Raw genomic sequence first — 17,232 nt, forward strand, 5'->3', positions numbered from 1 at the left:
CTGCTGAAGCGCACTACCAGTCCCTGGAATGAAGGCGATTACAGATAACTGACTTCAACATACTCGAGCATTCTTTCAGCCATTCGAGCGGCCAATAAGGGAACCGTTGCACTTCCTTCCTTTCCTCCTCCTTCCCCCTATAAATATCGCACTGGTAGCGCCCACGGGGATGCCTCACCGCCCCTAGGCGCTGCGGCGTCCCATGAACAATATCATGAACGGTTAAACAAAAACAGAAGTAAAAAAGTGAACTTTTTGAATACTGGTGGAGGAAGAGGAAATAACAAGTATTTATGCACGACACAAAAATGATATTGGTACAAGGTTGAAAGCAAAGTGCTTTGGAGACCCATCGTTGGGGCGAGGAATTTCTCACCACTCCCATTCAATGTGCACGAATAAACTCCCGCCTGCTCCACACCTTTGTACGCTCATTATCTCGTTCACCTTCTCTCACATCATCATCATTCCTTTATCATCTCCCTTCATTTATGTTTGCACGACAGCAGAGGTGTCATCCCACAGAGACACACATACACATACACACACGCACACGTATACAAATATCATCTTCAGCATGCGACGGCCAACACAGTTCAGTGGGAGTGAGGAAGACGCTAATCACATTCCCTCCATTTATTCCCCCTTGTCTTTCTCCCTCAGTTTCCCCTTGCGTATTTCCCTCGTCTACTCTCGTCGCGCCCTAACTTCCATGACTAGTCAATAAAAATAGATAAAATTAAAACAAAAACAAAAACAAGACCGACAAACCCTCACTTCTGCTCATTTCGCTTTGCAGCGAGCTCGCTCACCCATTTCGCCTTTTTGGCGGCGTACTTTTCCTCGGCAAATCGCTTCTGTATTTGCAGCTGGAGTGAATTTAACCGCTCGGCTACTTTCAGCAACCTCGGAGCTCCCGCACTGTAACCTTCCTCCTGTGCTGTAAAAGATTCATCAGGCATAATGGCTGTTAGAATGCTGGCGGCCGGTAAGTGAGCCTTCCGCACCAGTCCAGCCAAATTGGAAATGAGTTTTTCGGCTCTGTTGAGCACCGAGTAGGAAAGAGACTGTGAGAGCCCATTGAGTTCCTCCAGCATCGTGAAGCGGTAGTTCTTCCGAGTGGTGTCAATCTGCGCTTTAACGCGGAGGAAATCAGCGAGACAGGCGTTGATGAGAACCTGCGCTCCATCATGACGCCATCCGTCTGATACATCGAGAACGGGAAGCAGACGACGGTCGCAGAAGAGATCGTCGCGGAGAGAAAAGACAACTTCATCAACAGAAGTGAAAACGTCACCGCAACCACTGATGGCCACAAACGGGTGACGAGCCTTAAACTGAACGGCAGATTCCTTGAGCGCATCCATTAGTGGGAAATCACCGGCGCCGTTGCCAAATATAAGTTGGTCGCCACCCGTTTCCACGTATGGCAAGCGTGGACCTTCACTCGATTCCTCCTCTTCCTCCTCTTCCTGCTCCTTTCCCTTCTCTTCTTTCTCCTTCTTCTCGTCCAACCTTGACGCCAATTGGTTGTAGAAGGCAGAAAGCAGAGCAAAGAACTCTGTGTTATCAAAAGGACGTACGGAGGGGGAGCAAACATCAACGGGCGACAGTACGACACGATGTTGTGTGGCATTTGTTTTGCCCTCCCACACCACGCTTACAGCCGGGTCAAGTAAAGCGGAACGATGAATTTCCAGCGGTACACCACATGTTTGGTGGAATGAGAAAAGATAGGCAAGCAGTTCGGCAATAGGTTCATCCGTAACACCGCTGTGTAGCTCCTTATCGAGAGCAGGTGGATAGTGAGCCTCATGGAAAACTCCAGAGGTCAGCATGCGAATAAAGGCGAATCCCTCATTACCCACATGGGCCTCCCTGAAAACGTACATGACATCTTGCAACAAGGAACCCAATGAAGAGGGGCGGTCCCGAAAGTGGAGTCCTTGCTTCTGCAGGAATACAAGGAGCATTTGCAGGTACTCTATGGTGAATCCCTCCATGTTACTTTGTGCAAATGCCTCCCGGCGTTGGAAAAAGAGCGGATTAACAAACAGCCTCTCGGCCAACTTCTTAACGTGCTGCTTCCATGCGTCCTCGTGCTTCAACGATCTGTGCGTGTTATAATCATATAACTGAAGTAGTCGCAACTGTGATATGGGGTCCATCTGCACATTCCCCTTAATCACCGTCATGCCGCTCGTCATAAGCCGCTTAATGCGTTGCATGGTAATCCCTAGGAAAATCAAGTGGCCGAGGTGATCGAGACCACGACGACCCGCACGACCCATCATTTGACGGAACTGCGTCGGATTTAACAGGATGTGATCACCGGCAAGTACAACAGAACGACACGGGCTGTGAATGCCCAGCGCCAATGTTTCCGTGGAGAAAATAACACCACAGTGGCGGCCTCGGAACAGCCTTTCCACGTGACCACGAAGTTTACCCTTCACACCGGCATGATGCATCCCAATACCCCGCTTTAAAGCGCGAAGAAGGAGGTCCTCCCCCTCACCTTCGCAGTCCTTTATTAGTTCCTTTACGACATCGGGTTCCACGCTGCACCCCGCCCCAATGAAAGTGAACTCGGGAAGAATATCTGGGACTTCGCAGACCTCCCCCTCATCTTCTTCACCTTCGTCCACATCACGCTCGGCCCTCTCCACCTCACCATCCTCATTAGTCCTGAGGCGCTTTTGCTTCAGCGTGGACTCGCGTTGTTTGTGCCTCGCCTCCCGCTCCGCGGCCGCGCGCTCCACCTTGGCTTTGTAGAGGGCGAATTCCTCAGTTTGCCGGTAGCGCTCCTCTGCCTCTTCCAGCTGCTCCACAACGTACTTCACCAAGTCTTCACAGTCTTCGGACTCGAAGCTGAACACAATAGCTGGGCCCATGTCCCTAGCGGAAATCTCGCGCAACACATTCAAACTTTGCTCTCGAATAAATTGCCTTGATCCCGGAAAAGCCGCCTCCGGCACCGCCTCATCTGACTCTTGCTCACTTCTACCCTCAGTGTTGGTCCTGCTTTGTTGTTGTGCGCGCTTCCTCTCCATAGCTGCAACAGCATAGCTACCGAGCGCCGCCTCCTTCTCGTTCAACTTCTGCGCAAAGGCTGCAAGGATGGTCTCCGTTGCATGTTTCATCGTGGAGTTAAACTCTTTCACCTGTTCATCGGAGGAAATATCCGGCTTCTTCACGCTACTGTTGCTTAGCAGAACCCACTGAGCGAAGGCGTCCTTTACTTCCCGTTCATACAGACGTGCACGCTGCTGGGTAATATACAAGTCCGCTTCAAAGTATCTCCCTGGCTCAAGGAGCTTGAGCTTCGACTGCAGCATCTGAACCCGCGGTATCGAAGACAACTTCGGCCAAATGATGTTATCGAAGGCGGTTCGCATTTCCCCAAATAATGATACCACCTCACTGGGGACAAGGGTAATGTCAGGAGGGAATCCCCGCTGGAGTTGGTCCGTTGTGAGGATGGACAAGGGATGTAAGTCGTGGATGTAGCGGTTCTCATATGTGGTAGTGAGTTTCTTCAAAGACGTACGCGTATCGGGAGGGGGAAGATAAATGTACTTCTTTATGTCATTCCATCGCTGAATGGTTTGGCCCTCCGATGGAAGCACGTGTACCCTATAGTCACGTGCCTTAGCGGGTGTGTCAACTGCCTGCTCCTTCAGCCGAGATTGCACGCGATTAAGCCACCCACACAGTTGCTGAGTTTCTCCCAGCGTGGCTGAAAGCGCAACGAAAGGGCAGGGCAGAAGGGCAAGAATGCGTTCCCACACGTCACCATTGCCATTGCTCTCCATGGAGTGAATCTCGTCGAGAATTACGTAATCGATAAGGTCAACCCATTCAGCGTACTTGGGTGAAAGCAACATGGTTTCAAATGTCTCGGGCACAGTCAGAAGTACTTGGCAGGAATCGTGGAACTGATGGTAGTCGGCCCCACCAAGAACACCATAAATATATTTACCACTATTTTTGTACTCTTTGGACCCATAGCGAGCGCAGACATCGGCCACCGCTTGATTAATCAACGCACGGGCGGGAGCAAGGTACACAACAATCCGCCTGTTGGAGCGGCGAAGAGTGTTATACATGCAGTAATACGAAACAAACGTTTTCCCAGCTGAAGTTGGGGCACACACTACAGCACTCCCGCGATTGTCCACGATGTCAAGGAGCTCTCGCTGCCAACTGTCTGGGTTGAAGGCAACGCGGTAATCGGGTCTTCGAATGACCGGCCGCTCAAGCAGGTGTCCCATGTGAATGAGTTGCATCATTTCTGGTGTGTCGGTCAGTTGCCGCATCCGCGGGAGCATCGTTGGCCCTAACAAACTCGGTGCCTTATTTTGCCACTGAGTGATGGCGCGGTCCAGCTTGCTGTAGTAATCTTCCCCAAAGTCCAGGTGCCTCAGAGCGGAGCGTACCGTGTCAAGGTCCTCTTGCGATATTTGCAGACCCTCGTTTTGGACCACCGACAAGACGTGATGGTGGCAATAAAGAAACAGCGGAATGGCTACTGATAGATCCGGTGTTTCCTTGGCCAAACGGGCACGCTCCCGCTCACTACGCCAGTTTTCGAGACGAAGTTTAACTACGAAGCATTTGATTTTCATCTGGATGTGCAGTTCCACGTAGGACAGATACACCCACCGCAGGTACGACGCAGCTTCCGCGCTCGTTATATCCGACTTGAACTTCCGCAGCCCCTCCAGTTCTCCCCACTCTGTGCTCTTATCACTTATGGTGCCGACGAGGTTATCAATGACTGTAAAACCGTATGGCACAGCAGTCTCCGTCTTCAAGCCCTTTTTCTTGGCAGCGCGGTTCTTTGCCGAGGGATCTTCAACCGTGAGCGCAAACTCCGCCTCACGGAGCCCACTGGAAGCCACAAGCAGACGCCACATGGAAATCTTTAACGAAATATCGCTACCTTCACTCTTTCCAATCGTGCGATCGGGTTCGAAACCTTTGGTGAACTTTGCCTCCGCGAGTCGCTTGACTGCAGCCAAAAGTTTCTTCACAGCGTCATCACGATCTTTGTTGGTCGTACGTCCGTGCGTTGGGTCGATGCTGCGGAGGTGATCGTCCATTTGCTTCAACCAACTCTGAATGCTACTTGCGGCGTCTTTCAAATTCTTCTGCTCACGAATTTCATCATCCTTGCTACGCCCCTTCTTATTACGCTGTCCCTCGTGCTCATTATTCCCCTTTTTCTTCTTCGCGGCCGCACCCTTACCACACCCTCCTGCACCTCCTGATCCAGCGGCGTCAGTGCTTTCTTGCTCATTATCCGAGCAAACCAAAGTTAGTGGTTGGGCGGCGAAACCACTTATTCCCATGGACTGCGCCTGCTGGAAGGCGTTACGGACGAACTTCGTCTGAAACTCCTGCGCATGTCTTGCTTCCTTCTCAGTCATGTGAATCTTTGCCTCACGCTCCCCATCAGCATCAGTAACGTCGTTGAACTTGTCGAAAGGAGTGGTTATATCCCACCCAATAAGCTCATTGGCGGCGCCGTAGCCATCGGGTATCGGCCGCTTTGCCTTGTGTCCCTCCACCTTGAAGGTTTTGGCCAGGTGCTCTACTAACTCGTGTTTAAGGTACGGATATTCCTGAAGCTGCACAGGCTGAGGCTGAGCTAGCTCAGGGAGGCTCCTAAACGGTGTCGAGGTAATGTCAAGTGTGTCGTCGTCCATAAGATACTGCCAAGTCATGGAGATGTCCCCTACACCGTCTTCATCCAACAAATGGCTTGGCGCTTCTTCGCGTAGCAGTCGCGCAACGGCGTACAGGAGATGTCCGTCGATAATGTCGAATACCTGACCGCCTCCGTTGCCGCAGCCAGCGTGTCGAAGTGCGCTAAGGAGAAATGGTGAGATATCCGCAATAAAGTTTTGGAGCACGGCGCTGGGTAATGCCGCCTGGGCCCTGGCCTCACAGCTCAGTATTCCCACAATGTAAGCCGTTATAACAAGGGCCTGACAAAGCTGCTGCTCTTGTTCGCTTCGTTCCTTCATGGTTAGATAGGTGCGTACTGCCGAACAGACAATCTTCTCACGGAATGTCAGGTCCTCGTTCAGCACGTTCAATGATTTTTGGGACAATGTGGGCAACGTCACTTCACGCTCGAGAGATTGAGCCAACGCGCGCACCTCCGGCTCGATTCCCAGCGAGCGCTCAAGGGTTGAGCCGTCTACGCCCATGGTGAAGACGATCATAGAGTTCTCCCTGTAGATGACACGAGACGAGTACGCGACTTTGAGGCGGCGGGAGGCTGCCCAAAGCAGCAGACATCGAATATACATAGCCGCATCATTTCCTATTTCCTCGTCCTCAACGATGCTCCTGTACGGCCGACGTGCAGGCACAGCGACGGCACCGCTGGAGTTGACACCTGAGGATGCATTAGTTGTTTCAACCTCCGGATTGACAAAAAACTCTTGCAGCGGGTTCAAGGAACCCAGTTGCTCACCGTCAGACATGAAGATAAACTCCGGCTCCCACTCTTTCAGGTAGGTCTCAAAGGCCTCACTATGGAAACTTGGAAAGGTACGCACGGTGAAGCGGGAGCCGCCTGGGCACTCGCTCGCGGCTGTCAGTGCCAGTCGTAAGTTTTCCCTCATCAGCATTTTCGCAGGGGCTCGTTCCCACATCCACAACATACTATCGAAGAAAACAATGTGGAATCGGGCCCCGCGGCACTCCATATCGAAGAGCAGCTTTTGTGCATTGTGCATGACATGTAATGGCTGTATGAGGTCCCAGTCTACATTTGGCGGTGAGAGGGCAGACATGAACAAGGAATCACCGTCTATAAAAAACATCTCCGTTGCGGCAAGATGTGCGAACATGTCACAGAGTTCGGGCCGTGCAGTGGCGTAATGGTGCTCCACCGCCGTACGCAGCAGCTCTTCTTCAATCACAGCTCGCATCTTCCCATCCTTCTGGACGGCAGCAACAAGGAACTTCCACGCATTGCGTTCCTCTTCCTCGTGCTTCAGGGTGCCGACAATTCCACCGGCTGGTGGCTTCCCTCCGTTTCGGAACGCGGATAACACGGCGTCACATACGCGACTTAATGCGCTGCGGCGACGTGCAACTTGAGCGACTTTTCCCTCATATGAGGCATCAGCCTCTTCCTGAATCGGAATGTTTTTGGCTTCGAAAATGGCCTGTAGGGCCCCTACGGTATCCATAGGAATTTTTAAAAAATCATCATCCTTGAGACAGTTACCGAACAGCAGGTTAAGATCCCGTTGCTGAGTAGCCATGCACTGCCTTACTCACCTTTCACCTTCTTTCAGTTCCCGTTTTCTCCTTCCCTGAATTTTACCCTTTTCTCTTGTTCGCTATATAAAAACTATAACCTGAGATTTCTCTTTTATATGCCTGCTTTTTGTTCTGCTTCTTAGGATCACTTAGTTAGTTTATTTTTTTTATTTTATTTTTGTTCTGTGCGTGTATTTCACCTTTGTTAGCTAAATTTCTAACAGATAATGTGAGAAGAAAGAAGGAAAAAGGATTAAGCACTACGTCCATCTCATGGTATTACCGGCGCGCAACTTAAACATTCCGCATTTTTTATGCAAAGGAATTTTAAGTATGCCGTGGATAAGCAAACACACGAACACAGGGAAGGAGAGACCGTCGCAGCATACACAACTGCGTGCGAAATGCAAAGGAGCGGCAAGAAAAGAAAAATGAAACAACACCGACAAAAACAGAAGACGACAAACGTCAACCATGGATTGGGTAGCCGCAATATTATAAAAAGTTATGGCCCTCACGCCTTCCTGCCGAGACAAGTGTGGATTTTCCTCGCAGGTTGGAGGTCGACTACGAAAGTCTCGTACGACACCACTGCAGCGTCGTTTGTCTCCCAGTGTGCCGCCAGTCCACCAAGCAGCAACAAAAAAAAAAGACAGGGAGAGAGGAGGAAGAAAACGAAAAAAAACAAAAAGGAAAGGAAAGGAACACGAGAGCCGTGATTCCAAAAGCAAAGTTAATATACACGCTTTTATTTTCTTAGTTTGAGGTACCAGGAGCCAGAAGGGTGCCACCACTACCACCGGACACGAGCGCCGGACCAAGCAAAAAACATGGAAAGGCGTACAGCAGCACCCAAACAATACGAAAAGACGCCACTGGAACACTGATCATCCAAACAAGGGGAATCAGCACAAGGAGAATGCACAAATGCGGTGCCAGCCGCTGAATCCATGGGCTGGCCAAAGCCTTGGACAAAGAAGACAGTTTGTCCCTATGAAGCTGCTCACACAACCGTTGCTCATGATATAAAGGCCACATCACGTATGAGAGAATAAGCACGAGTAATAGCACCTCCACGGCGCGACTGGTGAAGTCCACTACGGTGGCATCGTCAAACGTGGCTGATCGCAGCGCGTTCCTCCACGCGAAGAAGGGATGAAGGTGAATTAAGTGCAAAAGGGCGTAGGCCGACACTAACATATACGCCTCCTCCCTTCTGCCGTCACTGCTGTCAAAGGTAGCGGTTTGATATGACGCAGAGAGAGGCAGTAGAACTATAGTGAGACACAACCACACTAGGGCGCGGTCACATATACGCAGCGGTAACAACACACCACACAGAAAAACAACTACACCAAACACAGTGACCGGTATTATCCGGTTCCACGGCTCATCGCAATTATCATCGCTACGTGTGGGCGACCTGCGAACCCACCGCGGTAGTCTTAGATAGATGCACGCACGATGAGTAACCAACCAGAATTTCGTCCATCCAAACTTACTTCCCCTCAAAAGCAGCTGAAGCAAGCGATAAGCAATAATACCCATCCATATGCCTTTCAACGCGGGGCCGGAAGCGGCAAAAGCACACCAAACCAACATGAGAGGATCAAATGTGGGTTTGCACACAAGCGTGTCAGCGATCCAGGGCGACTTACATCCTTCCATTGCTGGTAGCAGACAACATGGTATCTGCACGAGTAACAAGTGGCCCACAATTCCCATTATCGGGGTAACCATAACAACAGCCGTGTGCGATGACGTGAACAATGATTTCCATGACCAATCTGCGCAGCAATGGGACAGCACACGGAGGTTCAGCAGCAGCCGCAGCAGCAGCGGGTGGATCGCGGAGAGGACGAAAGAACCGTATGAAAACGCCACCAACACGGTAAGGCCGACATGAGTGTAACTCGCCTCCGCCCACCACGAAAAGGCATCTGAAAAGGAGTGCGGCGGAGGTGCTGGATCATTGATGCCCTCTGGTAAAGACCAGTTCCGCAACTTAAGGTTCCTTGACTCGGGTGAAATACCATCCCCCCTGACCAGAGAATTTCTAATAACGGCAGAGGTCCAGAATTCAACAACACAGTAGTCCCTCATTATATCGTCATGAGAGTCTTTCCACACACTTTTGGGTGCTCTGTGGTGACATCAATACACGACCCATTGTTGCACCCAATGCTGTCACTGAGGCGCGTGTGTTTAGACTGCACCATCAAGTCTAACGGCCCCGACGTAAGTGAAAGAATGCGGGGATTGCGATAGCCGTTGCGGTCATTAGCCAACACATTTTTCTGAACAGGATCCCAAAGTGTTTTGTACAACCTCCACATGGGCAGGTCAAGAAAAACAGGCATCTGACGGTTTGGACTGTTCAGTGTAATAACTCCGGCAATCAACGGGAAAACCTGTGAGTCTGATAGAGTCGACAGCGCCATTCGTACCACAACGCCACCCATGGAGTGACCAATGAGCCATATGAAGGGAGGGTTATGCGTCTCGTTTTTTCGGTCTTCATACAAAGTTATTATTGTATCCGCTACAAAATCTGCCTGATGATGCAGAAGAGCACCGCGATGGGCATTTGCCTGCTCGGAGAAATCAAAGGTGTACAACCTTCCCTTGATTTTTTGCTCCTGCAAAAAAAGAATGCCAAGCCGGTGGGCCTGCATGTAAGAGCCTGCGTTTCCATGAGCAAAGAATATAATTACCTCCGGCGGCTTTTCCTGCGTCGGTGCGTATGTGCTGTAACAATCAGGACAACTGACTTCAAAAAAGGAGTACGGCGGACTGCTTCCCCTGTTACTCCTCTCGTCACCCCACTTCGGATTCTGCAAGAACAATCTTCGATAACTCAGTGGGTGCCACGCAACCGAGTCCGGAAACACACGAAATCGGTTGTTGTTGGCGTAGTCCCTGATCTGTAACCCAAGTCGCACGACCGAAAGTGCGTAGAGCAGTGCAGCAGCCAAAGAAAACAGTGTAAATAGCACAACGAGATTTTTCTTCCTTTGCGGAAGGGATGTCGCAGCCGGATTGACACCTGACGAGGGGGCACCAATTTCACTTAACTCTTCATCTTCTTGGCTAGGCATATGTTCGTCGCACAGACCTTTGTCGAAGCAGTACCCACTGACAGGTCCGTTCCCTGTATATGCACTGCAATCATCCTCCCTTTCATCACCACAAAGGTGCATTTTTCTTTTTTTTTCTTGCCTTGTCTTGTCTTGTCACCCTTTGTCCGTGCACACCTTTCCCCCAGTCTGCTCGTTACACCTTTAGTGGTAAAAGAAAAGGAGAAACGAAAGCACAAGAACAACGAGAAATATACATATATATATATATATATATATATGAAAACAGAAAGATAAAATAAAACACTTGAACGGGGAGAAGCGAATGGGGAAGGACACTCCACGCACACACATCCCATTGAGAGAAATATGTATCATATGCCGAGATGATAATCACCATACACATCCCACAAAGAAAGGCAAACAAACGAAGAAAAGAAACAAAAGCAACCTCACCCACTTTCTTAGGAGGGTTCACACACCGTCAAGGTTGTGAGGCCTAAAAGCAAAACCAACTTTCACGCATGAAGGAGGATCAAAACATCCTCGGTAAAGCAAAGACATCTACCACTTGCGTATGCTGGCACTCCCACATGAGCACTAGTGATCATTACAATTTTAACATTTGACTACGACTAACACTTTCCAAAGCAAAGGGGACGAAACTCAGCAGAGGGTGCCACGGCTAACTCATATCGCGGCCATCGTTCTCCCATCTTCAGCTTCACTCACGTTTTAGTGGCCACTGAAGGAATTTAACTGCACTCACAAGTTTATTCGATATAATAACGGAGATATTCACCGACACATCTCTCAGGAGGCATACTACACGCCATGGTTGTGGAGGTCGCGAGACACGCGTATGACTCGCAGCGTCGGCCACAACCGCACCTTCAATGCGTGTGCGAAGGCAGAGGCGTAAATGGGAATCTTCCAGCCTCACGCTTGTTCGTTGATGGAGAGCAGGTTGCTCCGACGCGTGCAGCGAGGGGCGGATAGTTTGACCCGCATTATGGTTCATGAAACTTGGTTCCACTGGACTCTTTACTTCCATCAAACGTGGCGAAGCAAAGCCGCTACTGAAGTTGCGCAACTCCCCTTCATGATTAGTGCCGCCTTGCAGCCTCACACATCCACTCACCTCGCATCCCCCCAGTGCCTCATAGCAACTGCCGCAGCTACCAAATTGTGTGGAATGGCCACATTGGACAGCTGCTAAGGTAAACGAACTTATATCCAGTCCTTGTATTGGCCCGGACCTCGAGTGCTTTCCCTCATTTCCATAATCCCATGGTTGGTTATCAGCACACCATGGCAAGTCGCTCCACGGGATAGAAGTTGTGGGTGATTGGATTCCGCCATGTGCAGCCGTGGAAGAGGCTATTGCATGCAACACAGAATTCTTCAGTGTTACTGTGGCATGTCTTGCTATAATGATCTCCTTGTAGATGCAGTAGCCGCTACATCCCGTGAGTGATACCTTGGCACACTCTGCTTGTAAGGCAGGGCCCCCAACAGCACTTATAAATACACTTCGAGTTGCCTCCAGAGAGCTGTCACTAACAACAGATACAGCCTCCGAGCCGGCAAAAACACAGCGAGTGGCAGCAACCCTTGAATCCATTGCCACCGAAAGCTGTCGCACACGTACATTCTCCAACACCAATGAAGACCCATCCGTAACATGCAAGCGTACAGGCAATATTGGGGTGTCTGAATCACTCCGCTTCGTGGGTTTTGGTGCTTGCTGGTCACTTTCTTCATTTAATGGGCACCCACCATTTTGTCTTGGACCAATATCAATATCAGCTGCGGATGTGCGGTAGCGTACGTCATCACGCGGCACACCCGCCACAGCAGCCGCAGGTCTTCTGGACTCTTCTCGTGATGGTAACCTCCCGGAGTGAGTGGCTCCCTCTGATGTGCTTCGGTGAAAGAAAAATGTCATATTCTTATTGTGCATTGGGGGAACTACATCAGCAGCCCCGCACACCTCACCCCTGGCCCCGCTATGCAGTACTAATGTGTGCCAAATCACCTTGCTGTGAAGTTGGCCTATTTCTCCAGGCTTAAATGAATCAGTGGCACGGGGGACATGGCCAGATGAAGTGCCGCGAGACAAACCGGCTTTGTTTGCAAGACATGGTGTTGGAACACATTGCAGCAAGACATTGCGCAGTCGAACATACGCATTCGATCCCTTAGCAAAGATGGCAGCCCGCACTGTCGGGCATTTGTGCCCACAATCACATTTGTCTTCTTCCAGGACATTCAACTGTGCAGCTTGCGTTTCCTGCACTATTACATAACACGAGTTCATGGACAGCTGGCCGCCTTCATAAACACGAATGGGACACCCCACTTGCTCTAATACACCATCTAACTCCAGAGACTGCGGCGCCATATCCGCAGCGGCAGCAGCATCACCGTTCAGGTGAAGAACGGTGTTGTCGAGTACACATTTCCCAAAAATTCTCACATTCCCCTGCAGGACGCTGAAGACATTCTTCACACTGGAAAAACGAGAAAACACCCGTGATGCTGTCACGCGGATAGCTCCGCCATGGGAAACTAGCAGCGAGTAATTCCACACATTTTGTGCTAAGCAATCAGATAGATACACGTTCGACCCAACTAGAGCGTTGAAGGCGACGTTGCAAAACTCTGCCTTACACCGATACAGGTACGCGACAGCTTCGACACCACACCTCACCGCAATCGCCGCGCCGCCGCCAAACACTGCATTATGAATAACAGCCGTCCCTTTGTCCATCACAAAACAAGATGGGGGTTGACCGCAAAGACTAGAACAAGTGGTTGCGGGTCCCAAAGGGCCTGACAGCCGACATGCTCCAAAGTCTCCGGATACGCTGACCTCTAAGAGGCTATCCACCGTCGCGTCAAATCTTGCACCGCAGTTTACGTGGACACCTGAGCGCGAGAATCCGCTAATCTTCACATTGCCCTCAACCTGCACAATGCCGTTTCTGTTCTCAATACCGCACACCCGCGCCCTGTAACTTCCGTGATGAACAATGCACGTTCCCTGATTGAGCACAAGCACACCAACATGGTTACACTCAGTAGTACAGTGATTAAGACAACATTTCGCACTATCCACCAGGTAACCGTTGGCAACGTCGGACGCTACACATTGCCAGGCCTCCATCTCCGTATCCGCGTCAAGCGCGGCGTAACCAAAAGTTACGTGACGAACTTCGCACGCAGTTAACTCACAATGGCTACCTGCCCACGCCTTTACACCTAAACTCCACGTTCCACCGCATAAGCACGTGGGGGAAGTCGTGGCGGTCTCATCCAAATCCCTGCAAACGCCGCACCCTCCGTCGACACTTACGGAACTGCAAGTGATGACGGGCGCGTACACCGGCGATTCAGTCGATTGGGGCTCGCCTGGTAAATCGGGCGGCGCTACAGAAGCTGTACAGCCATGGAACGGGTCATCGCTCATGTCCACCATACACTTTTTGAGGCATAAATAGCCACCGTTGTGAGAAGTAAAACCGCTCTCAAGACTTCCACGGACGGTAACGCCAACGCATCGAACGTGACTCGACCGGCTATCCAATCCGCGAATGCGGCACTGAAAAATGCAGGGGATGCCACCCAATATACAGTGTGGTGCGTCCGAGTTGTCTATGCTAAGCTTAGACTGATTAAAGACGAGCACCCCAACCTGCTCTGCGTATGCCCCACAGGAATATAACCTGCACTCCGCACCATCAAACACAAAACTGTTGGATCGGCACACCCCCACGCATTCCCTGCAAAGAACAACAGATCCTTGGGAGGCAGTAAACCCAAGAGAGTGATCAGTAACTAAGCAGCGACTCAATGTTGCACTACTGTTCACAATTCTAACCGCGCACGTTTTACGCGATGCCGGAAGTGTCGACATGACGATCACGTCCGTTAACTCGATAGAACTTTTATCGTAGGCAAATATGGATGTTATCCCGGTGTCCTTCAGTATCAAACCCCTGGCCACGACAGTTGCCTCGCGTACCTCTAGCCCAAATGCACCTCCTACGAACGACAGCGGCAGTAAGGTCTCCGTGTTCGCTTCCGTTGCTACACCTTCACAGTCATTGCTATTGTTTGCTTTATTCCCTTTGCTCTTGGTGGTGCCACTTCCCCTCCGCTTTTTCGAAAAAGCTCTTATAATAGAAGAGACATAATCATTTTCTTGCTCAACTTCATCCACAGCCAACGGCAGGGCAGACTTGTGTACGCCGCGCCAGCCGCGACCCATGTCATACCGCAGCTCACCTCCCTCCACAGTAAAAACTGCATTGCTCTCGTTATCCCCCCCAGATCCACAGGTATTCATTAGAGGCAGTCGGTACCAGCCGTTTTCACGACCGCGTAGCGCCAGTAGCGTGCGGCAGCGTTTCTCAAATAGCTCTGGGGGTCCTGCGTCGTTGTTGATTGTGCACTTGGCACCGTTCAAAGCAAATATGCCCACATGATTTGTGAAGGCAGAGCTGCTGTCAAATGTTGCACGTGAGGCTTCAACTGTGTATCCGTTAACGACGTGCTCAGCGTGGCAACTGTAGAAGTGTGCCACCGAGTGTGATATCACTGAAAAACCAAAATAAACGTACTCAGCGAGGCAGTGACGGGCGGTAACCAACCCACCCAGCTCTACACTGAGGCCTGTGGGACGGTTACCGTCGGATGCCTCAAAAACGACTTGATCCCCGCCATAAAACCGAGTGCCAGCGAAAAAAGCCCGGCATCCAGCAACGCTCACGGCATTGATGTAGCCAGCCATGATGTCACAATCAGAGATATCCACAGAAGCATCCTGCTCAGCAAGAATAACCCGCTCACACTCGGACGGTGCAATACTGCATCCGCCACGGGCACACAACCGTGCGCTATTTGAAACATGAATAAAAGAATGCAAAACGTTCAGGGAGGCCACTCCCGTAAAACCAGTGTCCTGGCAATCAACGGAAGGGGGAGCATAGCGCTTCATCACGGTCCCATCGCGCAGATCCAACTTCGATTCATCCAATACTAGAATTCCCTCGCGGTAGCCATCCGGCACATCGACGAACAACTTTGAACGAGAGAAAATCACTTGACCCTGCCCTTCCACCACAATGTTTCCGGTGACAATACAACTATCTACTTCCAGCGTTCCTAATACGGTGATAACGGAGGCATACACCTCGAGTTTTTGCAACCGTAACGTACAATCTGGTGGAATTACACACTGCTCGGTGGTGCTTGACCATCTGATGGAGGTGAGGAAAGACTCTACTCCGCTCCCACCCTCACCACAAAGGACCAGTCGGATGGGGGCACATTCACAGGTTTTTTTCTTGTTGCAGAAGGCACAGTTGATCCCAGTCCCCCCACTCCCCCCTTCGCCAACGGAGTTGCTTTCTTCTCCAGCTTCTCCTTCACTTGCAGCGCATGTGCAGATCACTGGGGCCACCTCGTCCCTCCCCTCCTCGGCTAAGCGAGACAAAACTTCATTTTCCATTGTTTCGGCGGCATCCGTCTTGCATTCTCCCGCCCCAGCTGAACTCCCAAAAGCGGGGCTATTGACTGTGGGATTCGCATTGTTATCTAGCGGTGGATTAAGCATCCCTTCCCTCGCGCACAGCGGCGCAAGCAAAATGTTAAAAGATAAGTTTTCGCGAAGTGCGCCACTGGTGGACGGGAGGTTGCAAACGAACATATCATCATCCACAACCGTGTCCTTGGTAGGGTGCTCCGGTGACTGAAACAACGCCCGCCTTCGTGGAGTGTCCAAGAAAATGTCCATCACCTCAGACGAGAAACGCATCTGCTGCAATTCTCCACATGAACACACCACCTTCTCCCTCCGTGTCGTGCCCGAATCCCCTTCAATCCCGTCATCACTTGTGATTGCAGAACTGCGCTGCCCCTCATCGTTCGTTACTGCCGTGGCTGCTGCTGATAGCCCCTCCCTTGTTGCAAGTTGGTTTGCCTCGGGAATTCGCTTTTGTCCAGTAACCTTACTTCTGAAGAGATGCGGGTGGGAGTTTCGAATGTGTTGGATTCCTAAGTCATGCTCCTCAAGAGAGTAGGCGGAAGCGGCTGACTGCTGTGGCATCCATGCGGCATCGTCGTTTCCTCCATGAGCTCCATTCCCAACCAACCACCGCCGCGACTCATCAACTGTTACCCTGCTGTCACACCCGAACGGGTTGAGTGTTGTGTAAAGGGAGTGAAACAGCAAACTGAGACCCTCCACATCCACCGTCCACTGCTGAGACATGAGTTCAAAAGAGCAAATGGCTCCATAATGGATAAACGTCGCAAAGAGACGGGGCGAGACAACAAAAACAAGTGGCATGCGCTGCAGCTCTTCTAAAAAAAGCACTCGCAGGGAGACGATAAACTCTTTCTTGTTCTCATCCTCGTAGCGCAACTGAACGAACCAGTTGGTCAAGTCATCCTCGTCGAGAAGCTCAACAGCAGTGCAGCAACCCCCTAATAGCGTGTGAAGGTTCTGCTTAAAGTGGGCATAAAGCCGTTGTAGGCGTTGAAGGTACGAAGTGGACAGTTGGAGCATCTGCTTCTTCCTCCTGTGCGTCCACCTCACGATCCAACCCTCTTCTAGAGCTATTGGAGAGAGAAACGGAGTAGAAGCTCTTATCAAACGGAAGAGACAAAAAACAAAAGACACACAAGTTGGCGTACGGCACTCGGTAAGTAAAGTTAGCAGAGAGTTAAAACAAAAGTAAGACATAAAAAATAATTGCCCTTCCGCTTTCATGAGAAGCAGCCACCACCACCCCCCCCCCAAGCGACGGCTGCCGTTTCCATACGAGAGGGGAAACAGGTGACAACCACTTGAAAGAGAAATGCA

The 17,232-nt window shown here is 50.8% G+C and overlaps 5 protein-coding genes across 5 annotated transcripts; 1 reads left to right on the top strand and 4 right to left on the bottom strand.

Annotated features, from left to right (window-relative positions):
• Positions 1-13: 13 nt before the first annotated feature.
• TbgDal_III2630 (hypothetical protein, unlikely) lies at positions 14-385 on the bottom strand (the record flags this gene model as incomplete). Its single annotated transcript, XM_011773914.1, has 1 exon — positions 14-385. The coding sequence occupies one exon, from the start codon at positions 383-385 to the stop codon at positions 14-16; it is 372 nt and encodes a 123-aa protein (XP_011772216.1).
• A 3-nt stretch (positions 386-388) lies between these two features.
• TbgDal_III2640 (hypothetical protein, unlikely) lies at positions 389-727 on the top strand (the record flags this gene model as incomplete). Its single annotated transcript, XM_011773915.1, has 1 exon — positions 389-727. The coding sequence occupies one exon, from the start codon at positions 389-391 to the stop codon at positions 725-727; it is 339 nt and encodes a 112-aa protein (XP_011772217.1).
• A 46-nt stretch (positions 728-773) lies between these two features.
• TbgDal_III2650 (ATP-dependent DEAD/H RNA helicase, putative) lies at positions 774-7,286 on the bottom strand (the record flags this gene model as incomplete). The annotated part of the gene is made up of 1 exon (XM_011773916.1): positions 774-7,286. One exon carries the CDS (start codon positions 7,284-7,286, stop codon positions 774-776), a length of 6,513 nt encoding a protein of 2,170 aa, XP_011772218.1.
• Positions 7,287-8,040: 754 nt separating this feature from the next.
• TbgDal_III2660 (hypothetical protein, conserved) lies at positions 8,041-10,484 on the bottom strand (the record flags this gene model as incomplete). The annotated part of the gene is given in 2 exon segments (XM_011773917.1): positions 8,041-9,387; positions 9,390-10,484. Coding segments are annotated over 2 exon segments (2,442 nt in total).
• Positions 10,485-11,085: 601 nt separating this feature from the next.
• TbgDal_III2670 (hypothetical protein, conserved) lies at positions 11,086-17,139 on the bottom strand (the record flags this gene model as incomplete). Its single annotated transcript, XM_011773918.1, has 1 exon — positions 11,086-17,139. One exon carries the CDS (start codon positions 17,137-17,139, stop codon positions 11,086-11,088), a length of 6,054 nt encoding a protein of 2,017 aa, XP_011772220.1.
• Between the last annotated feature and the right edge of the window lie 93 nt (positions 17,140-17,232).

This window comes from Trypanosoma brucei, chromosome 3 (genome assembly GCF_000210295.1).
Source record: "Trypanosoma brucei gambiense DAL972 chromosome 3, complete sequence".
NCBI classification, from domain to species: Eukaryota; Euglenozoa; class Kinetoplastea; order Trypanosomatida; family Trypanosomatidae; genus Trypanosoma; species Trypanosoma brucei.